At 52.6% G+C, this 23,294-nt stretch overlaps 1 protein-coding gene across 31 annotated transcripts; it reads right to left on the bottom strand.

Moving 5' to 3' along the window:
* Window positions 1-23,294, bottom strand: UROS (uroporphyrinogen III synthase). 31 transcript variants are annotated; one of them, XM_043475126.1, is made up of 11 exons: window positions 22,639-22,760; window positions 17,328-17,545; window positions 15,605-15,993; window positions 15,337-15,420; window positions 13,655-13,751; window positions 12,291-12,365; window positions 10,246-10,320; window positions 6,501-6,581; window positions 5,577-5,662; window positions 4,261-4,359; window positions 535-2,031 (listed from the first exon to the last, which is right to left on the bottom strand). In XM_043475126.1, the coding sequence occupies exons 3-11, from the start codon at window positions 15,668-15,670 to the stop codon at window positions 1,867-1,869; spliced, it is 828 nt and encodes a 275-aa protein (XP_043331061.1). In that variant the 5' UTR covers window positions 15,671-15,993; window positions 17,328-17,545; window positions 22,639-22,760; the 3' UTR covers window positions 535-1,866. The 31 variants fall into 31 exon arrangements, 30 of the variants coding, with proteins under 30 accessions (XP_043331049.1, XP_043331052.1, XP_043331053.1 ...); XM_043475140.1 differs by having other exon boundaries at window positions 15,605-15,693; window positions 17,431-17,545; XM_043475135.1 differs by having other exon boundaries at window positions 17,475-17,545.

Genomic DNA, 23,294 nt, shown 5'->3' with positions numbered 1-23,294 from the left:
TTCATACACAGCAAACTTTATTCTTCATGCCAGGTTTGTCAGTTCTCAGCACGAAGGCTTATCTGCTTCTTCCCCAAACACAGCCAAGTGACAAGAACACACGGTCCGCCCGAGTGGCCAGCGAGCTTTATTTGGCTTCCTTCCCGCCGCCGGAGGAGCCGTGTGCGCCAGGCGAGGGTCCGCGCTGGCCTCCCTGGGGGGGTCGCCAGGTGCCTGCAGGCCTGATGCTGACCCCATGGCCTGTCTGGTCCCGGGTGCTGGGCAGGGCCGGGGGTGTTCTCCTCAGGCAGGAGGCAGAAGCAGGAGGGCGGCGGCCTCCCGGGAGGCCCTGCCAATGCCTGGCTCTGCCTGGAGGCAGAGCCCAGCCTGGGCAGGGCGCTGGGGCCTTGCACTCAGCTTGCGTGGGGCTGGAGCGCCGTCCTGATGCCAGCAGCCAGGGCTTGTGGCGTGGGGCTCTCGGCGGTGCAGCTCACGGGCAGGCCCTGCGCAGCCAGGGCGTGGGCCGTGGTGGGGCCGATGGCCGCGAACTGCAGGGAGAAGACAGAGGGGTCTCAGCGGAGCCACAGGCCTCGCGGGGGGACGTGGGGGGCGGTGGGTGCAGGGCCCGTCGGACACCCTGTTAGGATGATGTCTGGAATCATTCGGGACCGCCGTGGTGGGAGCACAGAACGAAGCCCGGGAAGGGGCTCTCCGTGCGGCAGGGGCGGCAGCCGGGACCCCCATGGAGGCAGAGCAGTCCAGACCGGGGCCTGGAGCCAGGGGGTCAGGTGCAAGTGGCAGCTCCACAGGACAGGGGCCTCAGGGTGACCCACCCTCTCTGGGTCTCCGCCCCCCTCCATGAAGCAGAAAGGTTAACAGCTTTGCTCGTCTGGCTGCTCCAATGATTAGATGAGCAACACGTGTAACCACCTGGCCCGTGCCTGGCACAGAGCCACGCCGCGTGACCGTCGGTGGTCACAGGACCATCGTTATCCTAGGTGAGAAGCTTCAGTGGCCTGGGCCACGTTTTTGCTGTGACTCTGGCCCCTGCCAGCTGTCATTACAAGTCACTTAGCCTTTTCGATCCTCAGTTTTCTCATCTGTGAAAGGGGCTCAATCACCCTGCCTCTCAGTGCTAGCTCGGGGCGGGGGGCGGGGTGAAATGGGAAGATTGACAACTTCAGGCAGAGAGAAGGTGCTCCTCCCACCCCCCTCTGCGTTCACACGGACAGGGACCTGCCCGGGAGTCGTCTGTGACAGTGAGCCCCCTGATGATGGCAGCCCCTGCCCGGCACCCCCATCCGCCCCTCCCCAGGCAGGCTGGCAGGAGAGAGGACGAGACACCTCCTTCACACAGTCTGAGGACGCGGTGGCCTGACGCTCCTCTCCAGGGGCGTGTGGGGGGCGAGGAAGGAGGCTGCTCGCACAGAAGCTGGGGCTCCTGGAGCCCCCACACTCCCACCCCTCCCACAAAGCAGCTACCCCTTAAGAGACCTCCCTAAGGCAAAAGAATGAAGTTGGACCCCTACCTCACACCATGCACAAACATTAACTCAAATCAAAACGGATCAGAGACCTCAATGTCAGAGCTAAAACTACAACAGAAAACACAGCAGTGAATCTTCATGACCGTGGACGAGGCAACGCAGACACATGATGAAAACCACAAGCAGCAAAATAAAACACTGGTTAAAAAAAACTTCTGTGCCTCAAAGAACACCATCAACACAGTAGAAAGACAACTCATGGAATGGGAAGAAGTTTGTGCAAATCATGTATCTAATAAGGGACTTGCCTCCCAAAAAAAAAAAAGAACTCTTACAATTCAACACCAAAAGGACAAATAACCTAGTTAAAAAGTGGCGAAGGTGTGAACAGATGCTTCCCTTAAGAAGATACCAAAATGGGATGACCCAGGGAACTCAAACTGGTGCTCTGTGATAACCTAGAGGGGTGGGAAGGGGCGGGAGGGGGGAGAGAGATCCAAGAGGGAAGGGACATACGTGTTGGTGGAGACTGCTTCCTTTGTGGCTCAGCTGGGAGAGAATCCGCCTGCAATGTGGGAGACCTGGGTTCAGTCCCTGGGTTGGGAAGGTCCCCTGGAGAGGGGAAAGGCTACCCACTCCAGTATTCTGGCCTGGAGAATTCCACGGACTGTATGATCCATGGGGTCGCAAAGAGTCGGACATGCCTGAGTGACTTTCACTTTCACTAAGGTTAATTCACATTGATGTATGACAGAAATCAAACCAATATTGTAAAGCAAAGATAAATAAATTAAAAAATAATAAATAATAATATTTATTTCTAAAATAAAAAAATAAATAATAATAAAATAAAATAAATTTTAAAAAATAAATTTAAAAAAAATTTTTTTAAAAGGAGGTATCAAAACGGCCATCATGCCCATGAAAAGATGCTCAGTGTCTTTAGTCATTAGGGAAATCCAAACCAATACCACTAAGAAACTACTTCATACCCACTAGAACGGCTGTAATCATAAAGACAAAAAAAATAACAAGGGTTGGCAAGGATATGGAGAAATTAGAATCCTCATACATTGCTGGTGGGACTGCAAAATGGTACAGCCACTCTGGAACACAGTTCGGCAACTGTTCAGAATGTTAAATATAACATCACCATATGAGCTAGCAACTCTCCTCATAGGTACACTCAAGAGAAATGAAGACATGTGTTCACACACGTGTACTTAGGCGTTCAGCTGTTACTCATGATGGCTCAAAAAAGACACAATCCAAATGCCCATCAGCTGATGAACGGATAAATGAAAGGTGGTATATTCACAGAATGGACTGTCGTCTGGTAACACAGAGGAATGAAGAACCGATATATGGCGACACGGGTGAGCCCTGAAACGATCAGGCCAAGTGAAATGAGCCAGTCACCGCAGACTGTACATGGTGTGACTCTGTTTGTACGAGAAGGCCAGAGCACGGGGCGATCCGCCGACAGGGAGAAGACCAGTGGTGGCTGGGGGGCTGCGGAGTGACTCTCACGGGCACGTGGTTCCTTTCATGGTATGAAAGTGCTCCCCAACGAGAGGGTGATGGTGGCACAGCCCCATGAATTTACCAAAACCCACTGAATTGCACACTTTAAAAGGTACATATTTAAGTCATAAAAAGTGAATTTCATGGTGTGTGAATTATATCTCAATAAAGCTGTTTTTTTCTCTAAACGAACATTAAAAAAAGAAAGAAAGAAACACCGTGAAGTTGGGAACCAGCCAATAGCAGGCATAATTTCAGCAGAAGCAATCTGGTCACAAGATGACATTTCCACATGAGCCTTTTTTTCCCCCTGAAATGGCTGGTCACAGGAGCAGGGGAGAGTCTAGAGAGCCCTGCTGTGAGACTCATCACCAGGGGCCTGGCTGGACCCACAGAGTCCACGGAGCTGGACCCACACGGCCCGCGGGGATGGACCCAGGCTGTGGACGGGGCCCCTGGAGCAGGGCAGCCCACTCTCCACCGGGCCCCCAACAGCCCAGCGCTAAGGCCAGTGTTCCGGCTCTGGGCACCTCCCTGGGGGTGGGGTGGGAGTGGGGAACCAGTCTATAAGGCAGAGACAGTCCCGACCCCCAGGAGTGCTGGGGCCTGTGCTGGGGGCTCCCAGTCACACCGGTACCCCTTCCCCAGTCCCCTTCGGGCCCTTTAAGAGCATCCCCGTTACAGTGCTGGGATTACTTGCCAACTCCTAGAGTACAAATGGAAATCCTTTGAGTTAAAAACCATGAAAAGAAGAAAGGATTTTAGAATAGATAATTTCAAGACAAACGGGAAACAAGGGGAAGCATGCTAATAACCGAGCCAGGCCTTGAGCTAAGGGCTTGACTTGAGTTCTTTCAATGAACCTATCAGCGAAGACCATACACGTGTCTGCGAAGACCACAAAGGGATAATTATCCTCATGTTACACAGGCTCAGAGAGGTTAAGTAACTTGTCCAAGAGCACCAGCCAGGAGGTGGCACTGTGAGCTGTGAGCAGGGGCCTGGGAGTCCTAAAGCCCGCACGCACAGCACGAGGCCTTCCTGGATCAGGGATGGAACTCCAGCCCCCTGCAGAGGAAGCGCAGTCCTGAGCGCTGGCCGCAGGGACGTCCAGCCCTGCCTTTTCTCCAGAGCTGCCTTCAGGGACTCTGCGAGGTCAGGGGTGCTTTGACTTCGCATGGGAATTCTAGGATAATTAGTCAAAGTTAAAACAAACAAACAGACAAAAGAACCTGAAAGAAAAAGATCAAAAGCCCACTGAATAGCTCACCTTAATTTGGCCAATGCTGTCACCAGATAACTCTTGAATATGCTTGAGACTGTGTGTCAGGCCAGAGGGACTGAAAAACGTGATGCTGGCGGGAACACCCTGGAGAGGGAGAACAGGGTGAGTCCCTTGCCGGGGGCCGAGGAGAAAGATGGTGCCCAGACGGTGATCATCACCACCAAGCCCAGGGCGCACATGGGCATTCACAGCAGGAGGGTCCCAACTGAGAGATGCTGCCCAGCCAGTCACCGTCACCCCCCAGAGCCCAGGGTGCACGCCGGGGCATTCACAGCAGGAGGGTCCCCACTGAGAGATGCTCCGCAGCCGGTCACCATCACCCCCGGGGCCCAGGTGCATGTCGGGGCAGCCCAGGGGCATTCACAGCAGGAGGGTCCCCACTGAGAGATGCTCTGCAGCTGGTCACCGTCACCCCCGGAGCCCAGGTGCACGCCGGGGCATTCACAGCAGGAGGGCCCCCACTGGTTTGGGTCCTGGGCTCCATCTCCCTGTCGAGAACAGTTTAGAGAGGGGGTGGGGAGGGGCTGGGCGCTGCTCCCTGGATGCTCTGCCGCCCTCGGGTCTGCGCCTGCCCGGCCAGAGGCAACAAGCACTGGGGAGCCAGCACGCAGGTGAGTGGACAGTGGCTTCAGCTCGTGTGGCCGAAGCACACTGACCAAGTCAGATCAGAGCAGCGAGCCTGCTCCCTGGGCCTCTCTGTGCCTTCTGGAAATGGAGCAGGCAGCGGACGGGCCCCTGGGCCTCTCTGCTCTGTTGGTGCTAACAGGGCCTCCCAGGCTGGCAAGGGATTCAGAAGCCTGTCCTGGGAGAGGAAGGGGAGGCGTCTTATTGGGTGCGGATGTGGAACGCTCCCATCAACCCCACAAGAGCCGAGCACTCTTCTGCCTGAAGCCTCCAAAGGTTCCCGTGGCCTCCCCAGGTCGACCCAGACCACGGCCCGCCCTGTCAGCCGCCTGGTGTGGCCCTCAGCCTCTCCAGCCCAGCCCTGCAGCTCCACCACCGCCCCACCCCACAGCGAGGAACAGCGTCAAGGCCACTGCTGACCCCGGGCTTTCTCAGTCTCAAATGTTACACAGAGGGCTTTGTGTAAATTATCTCCTTTAACGCTTGATAAACCTCACCAGATGGATCTGTTCCTACTTCCCAGACACAGAGATGGAACCAAAAGATGGGACACCACCCCCACCGCAAGGCACAAGCTGCGATGGACAGTAGAACCAGCATCGGGAGGCCGGCGCCCCTCACCCCTGCCTGTGCCACCCGGGGGCTCCCAGCCTGAGCTCCCAGGAAGCGGCACGCACCTGCTGGGTATAGTAGCTGCTGAGGTTCCCCTGGATCCCTGGGTGCGGGATAGTCTGGTAGACGGTTACACTCTCCAAGGGGATCCCTGGACACAATGGAGACCAGGAGACAGACTTTACCGCGCCAGGAACGGACCACAGGGCACCGTTAGCTGAGGCCCCCCAGGGCCACATGGCCCTCCCGGAACAAGCAGCCGGGCACCCAGCGGCGTGCGCTGGGCCGGCCCTCCGCACTGCGCCTGACGCTGCTGCGGAGTGGTCACACGGTGCAGGAGGCGGAGGTGACAGGGGAGGACGGGGTCCCGAAGCCTCAGACCCACCCGGGACCACGATTCCCTTTGTCCCCACGTCTGAGTGGACCATCCACAGGCCTGGCCCTGACCACTCCGCCGTGGCTGCTGTCTGCGTGGACTCCCATCCTGTGGGCCGGGGCTGGAGGCAGACTGTGAGGGGGGCTGTAAGCCTGGGGTGTCAGCAGCCACGAGGCTTCGGGGGCCTCGACAGCTTGGTCCCTGGCACCCTGGCCTGGGGCCCAGGGTTGGAGAGGGAGCAGGTCTAGGTCAGCTGAGCTGGAGGCCGCCACGTGCTTGATGAGATCGGAGGGCTAGACTGCACTGATCTGGCTGAGGGGCAGCCAAAGCCCCCCGAAGACTGGCTTCCCTGCGTGCCCACCGGGAGTCCTGGCCACTCCACCACCACTGTGGTCCCAGTGAGGACTCCGGGCTCCCGCGGAGCTGAGTGGGTGGGTCTGAAGCAGGAAGGTGCCTGCACCCCGAACCTAACCTGAGGGGCACGCGCCTCCTGGCCCAGCCTTGCTCTCCCTCGAGGGCTGTGGGATGACGAACTGTCACCACGTGGGCGGGCCCCTGGGACCCTGGAAAGGCCTGGGCAGGCGTGGCCCCGAGGGCCAGCGCATTCGGTCACCTTTATCCGTGAGCATTTTCGGCAGGATCTCTCTTTTGAGGGTTCCGCAGGGAAACAGAAGAGGCAGCGTGGAGGACTCCCCTGTGAATAAACAGGCGGGCGTTGAGGACGTGCCGGAGGTAACGAGTCAGCAGTGCGGGAGGCCGACCCCAGGCCCCGCCCTGGGTCAGGTCGGTTCCAGGCCCGAGTGGAGGAAGCTCTTGGGGTCATGGTTGGGGGGGGACAGCATGTGGAACACTAACACCCACGCATGCTTGGGGCTGCGGTCCCCCCAGCCTCCGAAGCCCCTCCCACCCTGGTGGCCCCAGGCAGCAGTGGGCGTGCAGAGCTGGGTCAGAGGTCAGGCCTGGTTTTGGCCCCAGAGTAACAGTCTCTGCCTCCAGAGGGGACCGGCTGGGAGAGAGGTGGCTGGAACCTGCGCTCCAGGGACAGGCAGGAAATGGGAGCCGAGCGTGGACGGTGGAGGTGCAGCCGCCCCAACAGAGACCAGCTGCGGGGGCACTTCTGTCATGGTGGGGATGGCGGCCGCCAGGCCAGGTGCCCGAGGGTCTGAGAGATGCTGCAGGGGGCCCAGCCTGCTGAGAACGGCCCTGCCTCCTGCTCCCGTGTACCTCTCCTCTCTGGGAGAATCAGCTGGAGGCCTCTCTTTGCAGAATCGTGGAGACACCATGGGAGACACCCGCTCCCAACAGAACTGATGGGCCATTAGGTGTCAGAATCCTTCCCAAGAGTGGAAGCTTGACGGGAAACAGCCTCCGGGGGGAAGGATGCCTACAGCCCATCTCATCACCATGGAAACTGACAGCATCTCCCACCAGGGCACTGCTCGACCACACCACTCTTCCTCTTTGTGGTAAGATCGTTTATGGAAAATGAATGAATGAATGAATGAATGAAAAAAATTCCTTTCTGGGATGAGCTCAGCTAAACAGGCCAGTGTGAAAGCTGGTTGAGTGTTCCGCAGAGGTGAGCGGTGAGGTCCCCCTGGGATGACAGGGAGAGACCAGGGCCGGGCAGGAGTCTGACCCCACACGGGACGCTGAACCTCGGGGCTCAGGTGCTCTGCGCTCCTTTAACAGGAAGGGGGCCCGGCCTGCTGGGCTGAAAGTCCTGAGAGCGCGCTACGTGGCCGGGGCGGGGGCCTCAGTCTCTGCAGGCGATGCGGGTGGCAAGAGGGAGCGGGTCAATGTCATTTCGCTGGAGGAGACACGTGTGTCTGTAAAACTCTAAGGGCCTCCAGGTCTGCAGTCACTGCGCCCTCTCAGGCCTGCTAGCGGTGGGCACTTAGCGGTGGATAATCAGGACAATGAGGCTGGTTGGGGGGCGGGGAGGGGGGGCGGGGCACGAAGGAGAGCCCAGGAAGTGGGCAGGTCCGCAGGAACAAGTTGTTGGTCAGCTCAGCTCCAAGTCCAGGGGGACAGTTCAAATAACCTGAGTAATCCATCAACTATAATCCAGGGAGATTAAAAATCAATAAATAACCCACACAATGCCTGCCTCTGATACCCTCCCCTCCTCTTTCTCTCAGAAAACGCTGTTAAGAGTTATCTTCTACCTCTGACCACTTCACTCGTCCTTTCTTTTCCACCAGCAGAGACACCCTGGGAGGGAAGACCTGTCCATCAGAACAAGAAACTACCAGATTCACTGAGGTGATGGCTTTAAGTGCTTGTAACAGTGCCCGTCACAGAGTAATGAAGTGTTTAAGTCAAACAAATAAGCAGTAACTACAAACTGGCCTTTCTACTCCAAGCACTGGGAGTGCATTCTTGCTTTTTAAGATCAAGCTTCAGAGTTGGCTTGCAAGAAACTCATCAACATCCAGGTGAAACCAGGGGCAAGTCCTTATCGGTCAGGATGGATTCTTACTTGGATGTTATTCTAGTTGGGAACTGAAGCTTCATCAGGACCCACAGGCGAACCCTGGTCGAGCTGTGCGGAGTCCGTCCTCCCGCTTGTCCCCTCGGAGCTCTGGGACCCTGGATGGTCATGAGCTCCCGGAGCTTCGACAAGGCTGCCAAACAGCGCGCCGGGCGACCCTGGGGCAGCCAGGCTGTCCCTGCAGGGCCCTGAGCCGAGAGGGGTGGCTGAGCTGTGGCCTGTGCTCCGTGTGATGGGGGAAACACATTTTGATTTTTGGTTTTTCATTTCGATTAATTTAAATTTAAATAGGCCCATGTGGCTCCCACAGTGGACCACAGTGGATGGTGGTGGAGACCAAATGAGATGACGCAGGAGAGGCACCAGGGCCACGCTGACCGCCCAGCAATGCCCAGCCCTCGATACCAAGTGACAGTGACCCAGGAAAGAGGAAATGAGATTATTCGTAAAAGAAAAGTGGGAAAAGGAGAGTGAATGGGAACCTGCAAAGTCCACTGTCCGCTGCCTGAGTGCCAGGAGGCCTGGCCCACGGGGAAGGGGAGGACCCAGGACTCTTGGACCCAGGACTCTTGCAGGAGCGGCTCCCAGGGGTCAACAGAAACACACGAGCCCACGCCCCTTTACCAACGGCAGTGGCTCCTGATAGGAGGGCCCCCTAAGACTTCAGAAAGATCGAAACAGGCCAGTGCCGCCTTGAGGACAAACGTTCCAACACACCACGCCCCACACAAAATGGCCCAGAAGCTGTAAAAGCTCCCAGTCAAGGTGTTGCCCTCCCTGCCCACCCTGGTGCCAACACCAGGGACAGAGAAGACAACACTCTCTCCTGGACAAACTCACAGCAACACCTTGGGCGTCAGCACCCAACCGGCCCTGTCTCCGAAGGGAAGTTCTAGAAAGGGTCTGTGCACCGCGGCCCCGGGCACGTGGTCTATGGCCACTCTCACGTTTCGATGGACAGAGGACGGGCCCGCAGAGCTGCCTGCATCCGGTCCTCAAGAGACAGTCCCACAGCCCCTGATCTCGAGGGGCGCGGCCCCGATCCCCTCAGGGACAGAAGGCAAGCTGGTTCTCTGTCCTCTTCCACATGGGTGTCTGATGCCATGCATCCGTCAGGGAGGGGTCAACGTGACAAGGACACGTCTGTGTGCAGCGGGAGCAGGCACGGGGCAGGGATCGGGATACACAACTTGAGCAGGGCTCCCCTATAGACCCACTGAGCCTCTCTGTTCTCTCTCTTCCAGAGTTCTGCTCCAAAAAGCTTGGCTCGTGTCAGAAGCTGAGAATGTCATAATTAGTGCAAAGCCTAATCCCTACTGAAATACAAACCTCCCTGGAACCCGTGCTGTTTTATGTCTCAGCCCATGTGCTGCCCAATGATGAGCTTATGAGGGGGTGGGGGTGCTCTTCATGGAGGAGCGGGCCTTGGGGTTGGAGGGAATTCAGAGCAGGAAGCGGCTCCTACAAGGAAGGGCAGGCGGGGGAGCTGGCGGACAGACAGACAGACGGTGCCCAGTAGCTCCTGCTGCCTCCACCCGCCCCTTACAATCCCCAGAAAGTCCTGTTCCTGGTTTTGTCTCCAGCCCTTTCATTCGGTGTCAGGTTAGAGTTGTCTCCAGTCCTTGGGTGGAGGGGGTGGAGGGGAGTGGGCTGAACCTCAGACAAGCAGAGATGGAAGCAGATACTAGGCAGCTGATACAAGACAGAAGCAGATACAAGGCGCCGTGAACCCAGAGGGGTGCACGCACTCAAATCAGCCGTGTCACTACCAAGAAGGCACCAAGGAGACGGCCCTTCCCCGAGGTGCTGGCTGGGAGACCCCCAACAGCAATACCGGGCTTCACCGGGGCCCTATTCTACTTACTGGAACAAATGTATTCTGCCAGCTTTTCTGCGTTTCCACAGGCCTCTCCTTCTGTATGCAGGCCAATTCTATTCACTGGAAAACAACAACAACATCATTTATTACTTTACATGGTTATTAAAGTCCTTCTGTTCCAGGGTGGTATCTTAAAGGTGCAGAAACGAAGGCAGGTACTTTACAATGACACGAGTGTCCCCCCTTGGAAGCTAGTGTGGGAGGTGGGAGGAGGCACTGTGTGCCCGAGAGGGAGCTGGGTCCCAGCCCGTGGCCTCCCCCACCCCCGCGGCCCCCAGACCTGTGGCTCTGGGTGATGTGGGGCCAAGTTAGCAACTTACTCTCAAAAGGTTCAGGAAAAATTAAGTTCTTTGCCTTGTATTTATACCTTTCCTGTAAGTTTCCTTCAAAATAAAGATGTGTATGTAAAAGAAGAAACTACATAATCATCACACAGATCTATTATAACTTAAATTGAACTCTTCCCCTGTTAGTGGACACTTGGGGTTTTTCATTTTTTTACATTGTAAGTAACACTATGATATAGTTGTGTATCCCAACCACCACCACCACCCCAAAGACTCTTTGAGAGTCCCTTAGACAGCAAGGAGATCCAACCAGTCCATCCTAAAGAAAATCAGTCCTGAATATTCATTGGAAGGACTGATACTGAAGCTGAAATTCCAATACTTTGGCCACCTGATGCGAAGAACTGACTCATTGAAAAGACCCTGATGCTGGGAAAGATTGAAGGCGGGAGGAGAAGGGGACGACGGAAGATGAGATGGTTGGATGGCATCACCGACTTGATGAACAAGAGTTTGAGCAAGCTCTGGGAGTTGGTGATGGACAGGGAGGCCTGGTGTTCTGCAGTCCATGGGGTCGCAAAGAGTTGGACATGACTAAGCAACTGAACTGATAAAAACATTTCTCCTATTTGGGATTACTACCTTTGGATAGACTATCAGAGAAGGGATTAGTGGGCCAAAGGGTACAAATAATTTAGCAAAGCCTTTGAATACAGGCTGACCAAGTATTTCTCAAAAGATGGGAACCAATTTTCAACACCATTTAGCCATATCTGAATATATTTATTTCACCACACCCTTATTGGCATCATTATGTGGTTGACTGACTAACTGTTATAAACTGAGTAAGGAAAAGAATCTGTTTTAAGCTGAACCATATGGTTCCATGAACTAAGTCAGGTCAGTGGGGAAGGACATCTCCCGTTTCCCTCTCTCCTCTGCTCTCCACCACTCACACCTCTGCATGCTGGTTGCCCCGGCTGTGGGTTTTCCACACCCAGAAGTTCTCCGGCTCTCAGTTGAGTGTCTGACAATGTTAACTCACATCCCAAGGATCTGGGGCTCAGTCCCCTAGATCACACCACCCCTTCAGACCTAGGTTGTCGCTTATGCTTCTGACACGACCAGCTCTGAGTCAGAGGGTCTCCCGGCCCACTCCTTGAGTTGGATCATTTGCTAGAACAGCTCACAGAACTCAGGGAAAAGGTGTAATTTACTGTTGCTGGCTTCTTACAGAGGATATTTCAAAGGGCGTCAATGAACAGCCAGATGGAGGAGTTGTATCAGGCAGGGATGGTTCAGGGGGCCTGGGCCTCCCAGCTCCTCCGTGAGACTGCCCTTTGGATTTTTATGGTGGCTTCATTACGCGGGCACAACTGACTAACCAATGGTCACTGGTGATTAATTCAACCTCTGGGCAGCCCCCCATTCTTCTCCCTGGAGGTGGGGGGCAGGGAGGTCAGGATCTGAAAGTTCCCCCTGGAATCATGGGATTGGTTCCCATGGCAACTAGCCCCCACTTTAAGGGCTTCCCAAAAGTCACCGCAGTGAAGTCAACTCAGATGGAGTTGAAAGAGGTCTGTTAGTAATAACAAAAGACACCTTTTTTTTTTTTCTTATCACTTAGGAAATTCCAAGGGTTTTAGGAGGCCTGGGCCAGGAATAGGGATAAAGATCAAATATACGTTTTTTATTATAATCACAATATCACAGTCATTCTTTGGTGTTTTATTTGGGCCTTACCTAGAGAAGCAGTAGCATTTCCCACCACATACACCGACTTAGCGTTCCATTTTCCTTTCAGAGACTTTTTCCAGACTGTAAGACATGAAATTCGATGTGAGTTGCAAACACCACGGTGGCCGTTTGGACTGCTGCCTGCGGCTGTTTGTTCATCCTAAAAAACTCGTGAGCAAGGCAAACTATTAATGACCAGATATAAAGAACAGCATCTCAAACTAAAACCCATTTTTATATTCTAGTCATAGTCTACAGGCAAGTTTTTACAAATCACTTTAGCCAGACGTTTCAGTATGCCTTGCTTGAAATATTAAGTCATTTCCTCAGCTGGCACTGGAAGCATTTTTAAGGAATACTAGTAAACAAACATAATGAAGAATTAATTTGTTTGGTGATATTAAAATGTAAAAATCTATCCTTTTTCCTTTGGCCATGCCATGAGACTTGTGGGATCTTGGCTCCCAGACCAGGGATTGAACCCACGGCCACGGGAGTAAGAGCACTGAGTCCTGACCACTGGACCACTAAGGAATTCCCCCCAAGATTAGACTTTTAGAGAAAAAAGTTACTGCTTATGAGAAAGAGGCAATTTAAATCTCTAATAAAGCAACTGCTGTTTACTCGCTAAGCTCTGTCCTACTCTTTGTGACCCCATGGACTGCAGCACGCCAGGCTCCTCTGTCCTTCACTATCTCTTGGAATTTGCTCAAATTCATGTCCACTGAGTTGGGGATGCTATCTAACCACCCCATCTTCTGCCGTCCAACACAACTGATTTTTTTCTGGGCCATAAACCAAAGCAGTCAAAAAACTATTATCTCAGATAGGAAGGCTCATTTATCCATTAGGTCAAAGTAGAGATAATACATTTCAGGTTTACAAACAAACACAATTTTATAGAGGACATTATAATTTTGTGACAAAAGTAAACATTTTAAAATATGGGTTAAAGAAATACTGAAAAAAAGAAAAGTATCATAAGGCCACTTGGCATTCAACACGCTTTTAGGAGATAAGGAAACACTAGCTTTTCCTTCCTAAGATATGACCCCTGCCTGGGCATTTGGGAGGCAGCACGGTCCCGTTTCCTGGGCACTCGGCACCTTGAAGTGCTTGCTCCCATCAGAAGGCTCCCAAGTGATGCTATTCTGGGTGGGACACTAAGAAATAGCCTAGAAGAGGGAATCTTGTCTTCTGCTCCCTCCAAAGGTAACACAGACACAAAGGAAGTCGGTACCTAAATACTTTTTGAACTAAAAGTCACCGCGCTGTTTCAAACCCAGGTCCAGCTCTTTCTAGACTGAGCATCACTGACGGGATAAACCAGAGTGACATCCAGAGGGATTCACAGCAGACCCCGCCCTCACCTTCGGCTTTAGTGTCTTTCTGCAAACACCGCTCCACGGCTTCCACCGCTCTGGGGCTGGTGAAAATGAGTCCCCCGTAACCTTCGGGATGAGACAGCTGCACACCAAACAACGGCAGAGGCATTTCATATGATGGCCAAGTTCAACGCTGCCCAGGATTCCACATCTTCACAAAAGTGGTAGGCAGACAAAATCCATCCATCCATCCACCCATCCATCCATCCACCCATCCATCCATCCTTCCATCCATCCTTCCATCCACTCAAGACATGAGAGCTCCCTAAGTGCCTGGATCTACTCCAGGTCTTTAAGGACACACAGGTAAATTCATAGCATTTCCCTCAAGCACCTCACAGTCTTGGGGAGGGACGGGTCAGTGTGACGCGGGGTGGCAGGCACAAGGGAGAGGGGATGTGACTCAGCCTGGGCATGGCTGGGGTGTAGGCAGGACCGCAGACTTGACCTGCGTCCGTAATAAACTGGAATATTCAAGGAGAGATATCCATGCTGAAGCCCTGGTTTTTGAGGATAAAAATGGGGACAAAATCTATTGACCATGGATTCTGAGCCACACAGTGGCTCTTACACACATTCCTGCACCAAACATGTGACGGTACCCTGTGATGGGTGGAAAGACTCGAACTGCTCGGATTAAGACAAAGAGGCTTGGCGAGGATGAGGAAGCAGCCCAGGTGAGGGGCGGAACTGTGATCTGAGCACGTGTCTCCACAGTGCCCAAACCCGACCACTCGTACTCACCGCAACACCAGACCTCCAGACGGAGCTCAGACACCCCTCAGCAAACAGACTAGCTGGGGGTGACGGAGAAGCCCCTGCTTCGAGCATTTTCCTGACCATCGGGGTTCTAGCAATGAGCTCAGATGATGAGCTCTGCTTCCGTTAAAGCTGCTTATGGTAGAGGTGCCAATGGGGGTCCCTTACATAGTCCTTACAACACACAGTCAGGGCAGATGACAACTGTTGAACGAATAATTCAACATTCAGCTCAAACGGAAGGGAGAAAGCAGAGAGGTGCTCCGTGAGTGACGGGCAGACTCCAATATGCAGAGTATGGGGGTGGGGGTGGGGGGCCTGGAGTTCACAGTGGCCCGGGAGCCCAGTGGGCAGGGGTGGGCACACCCATCCTGTGAAGCCCCCGGCTCTCGGCCCACGAGTCCAGAATCCAGCCCCTGGGGAGGTCTTCTGGTGGCACGTGCAGTGATGGAGGCGGCTGGGCACCTCCATCTTTAGCTGGAACTGTTCCGATGGGGCTTCCCTGGGGCCGTCCCTGCCAGTAATCTATCCCCCCAACCCGGGGGCAGCAGCCCCAACCCTCCCTCTTATCTGCTGGGGGACCCGGCCAAGGTGCCCGGCCTGGGGAGAAACAACAGCTGTTGGGCTCTTTGCTGAGGTCGGGGGGCGCGGCCTGCAGGAGAGGAGGAAGGGGAAGGGTCTGCGGGCTGAGAGCAGGCAGGCGGGGCCTCGCCATGGGCCCGCCTCTGGGTCAGGTGGCTTTCTGGAGGGGCTGCTAGAAGCTCGGGCTGAGGATGCAGGTGAGTTTACGCCGCCAGTGAGACGAGTGCTCATCACTGGGTCCTTCCCACTGGGGTTGGCAAGGATGCGGCAGAAACCAAAGGTGTCTCATTGGAAAACGACAGTGCTCAGAGGCTGACGAACCTTACCTTCTCTGACAGACTGGGGAGAGACAGAAATTCAAACGATAAAACAGGGATCAAAGTGGCTTCGAGCCCATATAATCCCAGCTCCTGCAAATGAAAGGATACAGCTTTGAGCTGGCAGGGTTTTTTGGGGGGAAATAAGGAAAAGGGGGCCTATTTCACAACTTATACTGTGCCCACTCCTCAACTGTTAGCAGATTGCCCCACCCTTGATTGACTTCAACACGAGGCAGGGCCAGGCGTTCTGGGACCGGGTGTGCCAAGCACTTACCCTGACGTAGGGGTCCTGGCCACAGTCGTCCTCCTTGGGGTCTTTCAGCAGAAGAACCTTCATCATGGCCTGGCAGTCCTTACAGGGTGCTGTGAGAGGGTTGGGAGAGGGGATGTTAACTCGATCTCCAAGGCTCTTCCTCAGCAGGGCCAGCAGCCGGGCGGGCGGGCGTGGGGCGCAGGTAATCAGCGGCAGCTTGGCTGGCCTCTCCCTCCCCTACAATGACTTGGCGTTTATGGGCTTGTTCTTCTGAAGACCCTGTCACCGATAAGGCCCGTGGACAGCAGGCTGGCACTTGATATCACTTGAAAAGGCGGATTAAAGCCACTAGGGAGAGGTAGTATCCTAGCTGAATACTGGAAACTCACAGAAGAGAAGTGATGCAAATTCTGGGTTGAATCAGTAACAAATAAGAGAAATGAGTATGTTTTAAGGAAACGAATAATTACTTTCATTTCTAGATAAATCTACTCAGTTGGTTATAAGCTCTTTAGGGAATGATTATATTGACTCTTCTCGTATGTTTTACAATGTGGTCAAGTATCGAGAGATAATCTTTCAAAAATTTTTAAGAAATATGGAAAGGTTTGTTGATATATATCAAAAGACATACATATTCATACCCTTTCTTCCTATAATTTCACTTTTAGAATAAATTCTAAGGTGATACTCATAAATGTGTGCAAAGATTAACATCCTGGCATTCTTTTTTTTAACAGACATGTAACATCGGGCAAGTTTAAGGTGTACAGTGTGATTTAATACATTTATATGTTGCAATACAATTACTGCTGTAACATTAGCTAACACCTCTATCACTTCATAAAATTATCATGTCTCTTCTGTGGTAAAAACAATTAAGATCTAGTCTCTTGGCAGCTTTGAAGTTGATAATACAGCATTGTTGATTATAATCACCACATTATTCATTAGATCCTCAAGACTTAGCTGCAAGTTTGTATCTTGGTATGCTTTATAATTGCAAATAATTAGAAACAATGTAAATGTCCAACAAGGAGAGAATGGCTAAGTAAATCATGGTACAAGTCTACAAAAAAATCACTACAATATCCATAAACAACTTAATTACATGGCTTACTTAATCACAAAATAATGTTAAGTTTAAAAAGGCAGGATAAAGAATTGCATAATGTGTGATCTTACACATTTTATATATACATATATATGAAAGAATATTTTTGCTGCTAGGTTAGGGTGATTATTTTCTTCTCTCTTTCTGTATCATCCAATTTTATTTTTACAATAGACATTAAGTTCCGCTTGTATCAAAGGAGGAAAAAGCACATTATAACCATCCCAAAGGTCTCAAAACAAATGCCGCCAAAGACCTGCAGAACAAACTCTGCTGGAGACGCAGATTACATCCCATAAGTAGCATTAAACTACCAGTTACTTAATTAATATACAGTGGTTGATAATAGTCAAAGAGTATATTGTTTGGAGCAGAAATGTGTTAACTCTGGGAGCCATTACTAATAAATAATCACTGAACGTATTTCTGGAAACTTATAACATCTATGGGACATCTTAGGAAACTTTGGCTCCAAATGAATTGCTTTGTATCTAAGCAACCAATACTGGGTGAACTAACAATAATTATGAAGCCAAGTTCAATTACTGCTGCTTTCCAGCAGTTAGCTGGAGAACCAGGGGACTTGGGCAAACAGCAGCGTCGTGCCTATCATTTCCTGAAGTTACTCACCTTGCGTCCCCCACAGAAATCAGAAATCCCCGTTCCGGGGATGCTCACTCTTAGGTGTCAACTTGGCCGGGCTCGCTTTCCCCATTTATTCAGAAATGCTAACCTCCGTGTTGCTGGGCAGGCACTCTGGAGAGCTGATCCACTCACCATTCGTTGGCTTTTAGTAAAAGAGATGATCCTAGGTCATCAGGGAAGGCCTGTTTCAGGCAATGGAAGCCCTAAAGAGCAGAACTGAGGTTTCCTGAGGAAGAAGGAATTCCACTGTGGCCACAGCTGCAGGTAGTGCCCGAGCCCGGCCTGCCCTTCCCGTCGGCTCGCACCGTGGATTCCAGCCTTTCCTCGCCGGCCGCCACAGCTGCGCAAGGCGATTCCTTGCACCAAGTCTCCTGATTACAACCCCTACTGTTCTGTTGAACCCCGGCTGACATACCTCCCAATCTGGGGGTTCCGAGATGTATGTCACTAAGTGGCAGGAGAAGTGACTGACAGAGGATGAGATGGTCGGATGGCATCGCCGACGCGATGGATACGAGTTTGAGCAAACTCCAGGGGACAGTGAAGCACAGGGAACCTGCTGTGGGGCAGTTCGCGGAGTCGCACACGACTCAGTGACTGAACAACAGAAAGCGGCCTGGGGCTTCCCCAGGGTAGGACAGGCGTGACTCAAGTGCAAGGGCCAGGGAGACTGGTTCATTGAGAAGTGGGGATCCACTGGATTCCCAAGTATCCATTCCTCCCTGCTCCCTCTCAGAAAGGAGCCCTTCATAATGTCGGGCACATGGATGCCCGGGACAAATATGTGCAGATCCATGTGGTCAGGTGAGGTGGTTCTGGTCCAGAGGACGTAAGTGGAAGTGACGCATACACTTCCGGTCCCGCCTGGGCAGGAAGTGCCGTTCATGCCCTCCCCTTCCTGCCTCCCTGCCGGGTGGAGGATGGATGGGGTTGGCCAGTAAGAGCAGCAGGGTCCTGTCCTGGGGGTGATGCAAGGAGCAGGACCCCATTGCATGGCAGAGCCACCAGTCAGCCAGAGTTGTTTACATCAAAGGAAAGAAACGTTCTATCCTGTTTCACCCAATGTTATCGGTTCTGTGTTAAAGCAGTGGGGCCCACATCCTCACCCATGCAGAGCCCAGAATGCTTCCTAGAGGACCCAGTGTTCCTGGGGGATCATGTTCAGACTGGAGGCTGCACAGGTTCAAGCCTGAGGGGTGAGGAGAGGCCTGGGGCGGCTGGAGTGTGCCGGGGAGAGTGGGGAGGTGGCCTTGTCTGGCCCTGTTAGGGAGTCTAGACTTAGTAGCAATGGAGATGTCTTGTTGATGGATGTACTGTTCTGCTTGTGCTTTCTCCTCCCTTTCTCTCCGGGGCAACATTAAGAGGGAAGTGCAGGGTCACCGAACAAGCAGAGGACTAAGGGCCAAGGGAGTCGGGTCCTGGTCCCAGCTTGACTGACCACGACGTGATCTTGTTTTCTCCCCTGTTTAACGGGAATACCCTCTGCCCTCCCAAGGCACGGAGTGGCTCACAGGAGATAATGAGTGACAGCTACCCCCTTGTTGTTATGTAGTCATTAAATCACGCTTGACTCTTCTATGACCCCATGGACTGTAGCCCGCCAGGCTCCTCTGTCCATGGCATTCCCCAAGCAAGAATACTGGAGGGGGCTGTCATTTCCTTCTTCAGGGGATCTTCCCAATCCAGGAATCGAACCTGAGTCTCCTGCATTAGCACGTGGATTCTGTATCACTGGGCCACCTGGGAAGCCTTAGTTGTATAATAAAAACATGTGAGAGCAAACCAAATCTACTCACTGCAAATAAGGAGAATATTTCTTCTGGGTTCTACTCTGTGGTTCTCTTGGGTAATAAAACTGATGCCTTCTGGATAATGACTGCTTAGAAATTCCATGAGATGGGCTGCAGGACTTGAAAAATAAAGATCACATACTGCCCCTGGCCCTTCTCTGCCACCACGCTAAGCATCTCTAAGGCAGAACTGAGAGCAGCCACCGCTGAAGCTTCCTGGCCATACCAGAGCCCGTATCACCAAGTTCACTGAGAAATGGATCAATGGACACGTGCACTCAGACAGTCATGCCAACACACTGATACTTTTCTTAGTAACTGAAGGTTTAAAGCTGAGACTGTGCAGACAATTGATTCTCCTTCGCATCTACCCCCTCACAACTGACAGGTACCAGTCACTGAACTACTGGGCAAATCCAGCCCAGGGCAGAATGACAGGGCTCAGAGAAAGGTCCACAGACCCCTTCTCAACAAGGGAGGGGGTGGGACGTCCCTGCTGGGCCAGTGGTAAAGAATCAATGCGAAGCCCGTGCACCGCAACTAGAGGAAGCCTGTGTGCAGCAATGAAGATCCGGAGCAGTCATCAAGAAATAAAGTTTAAAACAAAATTTTTTTTTCAGTTGACACCTGTTACCTGCATTGTAGCAACAGGAGGAAGCCTGGAACAGGAAGGGGTGAAAGGGGTATTCTCAGGCTTTTATGCAAGGAGGTTTGTACGCGTGTCACTTCGGACTTTGGCAAGAGGCCTGGTGGTGTGGAAGAATCTTGTGCCAGAGGGGCTGAAGCTTGGGTTCTGGTCTACACTGTTCTCTTGGTCTCTGTTCTTGAATCTGTGAAATAGGTTTGGTCCTCTGAACCAGTGGTTTTCCTGGGGCACTTTCTTCCCCATAGTAGATGCTCAGCAAACATCTGTTCGCATTGTGGGAAAACAAATGCTTTAGATTTACTCAGCAATTTTTGGAGCATGGGGAATGGCCACTTTTCCTTAAAGAGACAGGGAACTGACTTGATTAAGGCCTCTTCGCTGGTAAGACAGCGACGTCTCAAATCCATACTTTTAAACCTTGTCCTGCTGCTTTGAGGAGCAGCGATAAAAGCAGCTGCCCTTTCATCTGGCACTTACATGTGTAATTTATGGGGCTAAGCATTTTACAAGCAAGACCTAAATCCTCATTTAAACCAGCAAGGTAGGGAGTATTATTCTTTTTTTTACAGAAGAGGAAACTAAAGCTCTGAAGGTTTGAGTAATGTGCTCAGGCTGCACAACACAGTAGTTGGCAGAGGTAATAAGAAAATGTAACCCAGGTCTGGTCTGAGCATAGGCCTGATCTCCCAAGCATATGCTGCCACCTCTCTGCTCCTTTACGATAAACTCCAGACTCCGTTATACAGAGTGGAACATTAATAAGTCAGAAAGAGAAAAACATCAAATATTAACGCATGTATGTGGAATCTAGAAAAATGGTACAGATGAACCTATTTCCAAGGCGGGAAGAGAGACACAGATGTAGAAAACAGACATGTGGACACAAGGGGGAAGGGAGGGTGGGATGAACTGGGAGATTGGGTTTCACACACACACATTACCACGTGTAAAACACGGAGCTAGTGGGAAGCTGCTGCACACCCCGGGGAGCTCAGCTCGGGGCTCTGCGATGACCCACAGGGGTGGGGTGGTGTGGGGGGCAGGGGGTGCGAGGGAGGGAGGGGACACATGTATGCACATAGCTGACTCATGCTGTTGTAGAGCAGAAACTAACACAATATTGTAAAGCAGTCATATTCCAGTAAGAAAAAAAAAAGATAAATTCTGAGTTGAGCTAAACGTGAGCCAGTGGGTTGGCAACCTAGTCCCTGACTGTGTGAAGTTCCCCGGGGTCAGTACTGGACTTTCTTGAAGGACAAAAACCATGGGTAGTCCATTTATTTACATTCCCTGCTCTAACTCACAATCTGACCATGAGTTCAACACTGGTGACTCAACACCAAGGCACAAAGAAAGGCTTTTCCCCTCTTCTCTTACTGAAGCACCACATGCTTATTGAGGAAAATTTGCAAACTACAAAACAGTATGTTCCTCAAAACATTAAAAATAGAATTCCTATGATCAAACTGTGGTGGAGAAGACGCGAGAGTTCTTGGATTACAAGATTAAACCAGTAAATCCTAAACGAAATCAACCCTGAATATTCATTGGAAGGACTGATGCTGAAGCTGAAGCTCTATTACTTTGGCCACCTGATTCGAAGAGCCAACTCATTGAAAAAGACCCTGTTGCCCGGAAAGATTGAGGAGGGCAAGGGGAGAAGGGGGCAAGAGACTCAGAGACAGCTCATTCCTTTTTTGCAACCACACTTCCCACCTACTCTGCTCATTTTACAGAGTGAAAAAGAAAAGCTATAGGCCTTGCTCTCAAAAAGCTGATGTCTTCTCTAGTGACTTTTTCCCCCCAAATAACATTAACAGGCTGCAAACTGGCAGTCTGTGGGATAAATCTGACTGGTAGATGACTTTTATTTGGCACAAGTTTTACAAATCATGTTTTTTGGTAAAAGTCCAGCACTCTTAAGTTTTCTTACAAAGTGAGACTAAGAACCCTGGGTGACTTTTTCACTTGGCCACAACTTCCAGAGCTGCTGGGTACATGCTCCCTAGTTTACCACAGTCCTCTCCACCGTGTTTTCTCAAAATAGGCTCAGGTCTGTCCTTTAGATATCCCCACAGGCCCCGAAAGTGTTAATTGCTCAGTCATGTCCGGCTTTTTTAGACCCAGTGGATTATGGCCTGCTAGGCTCCTCTGTCCATGGGATTTTTCAGGCAAGAATACTGGAGTGGATTGCTATTTCCTACCTCAGGGGATCTTGCTGACCCCAGGGATCAAATCCAGGTCTCCTGCATTGCAGGGAGATTCTTTACTGTCTGAGCCCCCAGGAAAGCCCTAAGTGAAAGTGTCATTCCCTCAGTCGTGTCTGACTCTTTGAGACCCCATGTGCCAGGATCTTCTGTCCACAGAATTCTCCAGGCAAGAATAACCTAATTCCTTTCCTTCTCCAGAGGGACCTTCCCTACCCAGGGATCCAACCTGAGTCTCCTGCATTGCAAGCCTAGCTTGCTGTAGTCCATGGGGGTCCCCGAGTTGGACACAATTTAACGACTGAACCAACAACAACTTGACCTAAAGCAGATGAGGTTGATGCGTGATTTTAAAGAAACTTTCAGATCGAGAAATACGCTTAAGAACAGTGGGCTAAGGGTAGGTATCAGGATCGCACTCACTGATTACCGACAAGGCTGTGCTGGGCGACGCACGCCGGGTTGGGGCATCTGCTCTGGTCCCGCCAACCTTCCTTCCCTTCGGGGACCGCGCACCCAGCCCACCCGGGGCCAGCAGCGGCCTCAGGGGTTCCGCTGCCAAATCGACACGCACGGGCAGTGCCGCAGGCGGGTGCCCGTGAGTCCGCGGAACTCTTCTGTCTTCGCCGGTACCGTGCACAGGCGACACCTACCTGGCCGGGCTGGCGGGGCGCCACTCCGGGGCGGACTCTCACGGTTTCCGCCAGCAGGCCGCCGGGCGGCTGCGCGCAGCGCAGAGCCGAGCCGGGAGGACGGCCCCCTCACCACGTGGCCGGCGTTGCCACGACGACAGCTCAAACCCCGCCCCCCAGTTACTGGGCACCTGCGCCGGGGGTGGGGGATCCAGGAGCCACCCGAAGCTCGCGCATGCGCACTGACACCCAGGCCCAGCGACCTAGTGAGATAGGTCAAACCACTGCGCAAAGCGGGAGGGGGGGGTGAGGAGAACCTCGGAAAGACGAGTTGCTCCATGGAAGGAGGAAGAAAAGGCCAAGAGAGGACTCCCCCAATTGGACTTGACTGTCGAACTTCACGGTGGTGGGGCTGACGCCGACTCCGCACCGAGGGTCTTCGTGCCCTCCAATCCCCCACCCCGCCCTCGGCTGGATTGGGTGGATCCGGAAGGGCGGGCGCGCGGGGGTTGCGCAGGCGCAGAGGTGCCGGCAACATGGCGTGCCGGCCGAAGCGGCGTGCTTTGAGCCCCGTGCCCGCGGCTCTGGACGATGAGGAAAAGGAGGATGAAGTGGAGGAGGTGGACGAAGACGACAGTGACGAAGAAGAGGATGAAGAGGACGAGGTCATCAATGAG

Source organism: Cervus canadensis, chromosome 8, assembly GCF_019320065.1.
Source record: "Cervus canadensis isolate Bull #8, Minnesota chromosome 8, ASM1932006v1, whole genome shotgun sequence".
In the NCBI taxonomy this organism is placed as follows: Eukaryota; Metazoa; Chordata; class Mammalia; order Artiodactyla; family Cervidae; genus Cervus; species Cervus canadensis.
This window is presented reverse-complemented; position numbering and strand designations above follow the sequence as displayed.

What these genes read in the sequence shown, in the direction of transcription:
- UROS (XM_043475113.1), bottom strand. Translation starts at nt 23,287, where the DNA reads ATGACCTCGTCCTCTTCATCCTCTTCTTCGTCACTGTCGTCTTCGTCC. An exon ending in GGCAGAATACATTTGTTCCA is followed by an intron (nt 6,582 to 10,245) that starts GTAAGTAGAATA and finishes GTTTATTCACAG; the next exon opens with GGGAGTCCTCCACGCTGCCT. An exon ending in GAAAATGCTCACGGATAAAG is followed by an intron (nt 5,663 to 6,500) that starts GTGACCGAATGC and finishes CATTGTGTCCAG; the next exon opens with GGATCCCCTTGGAGAGTGTA.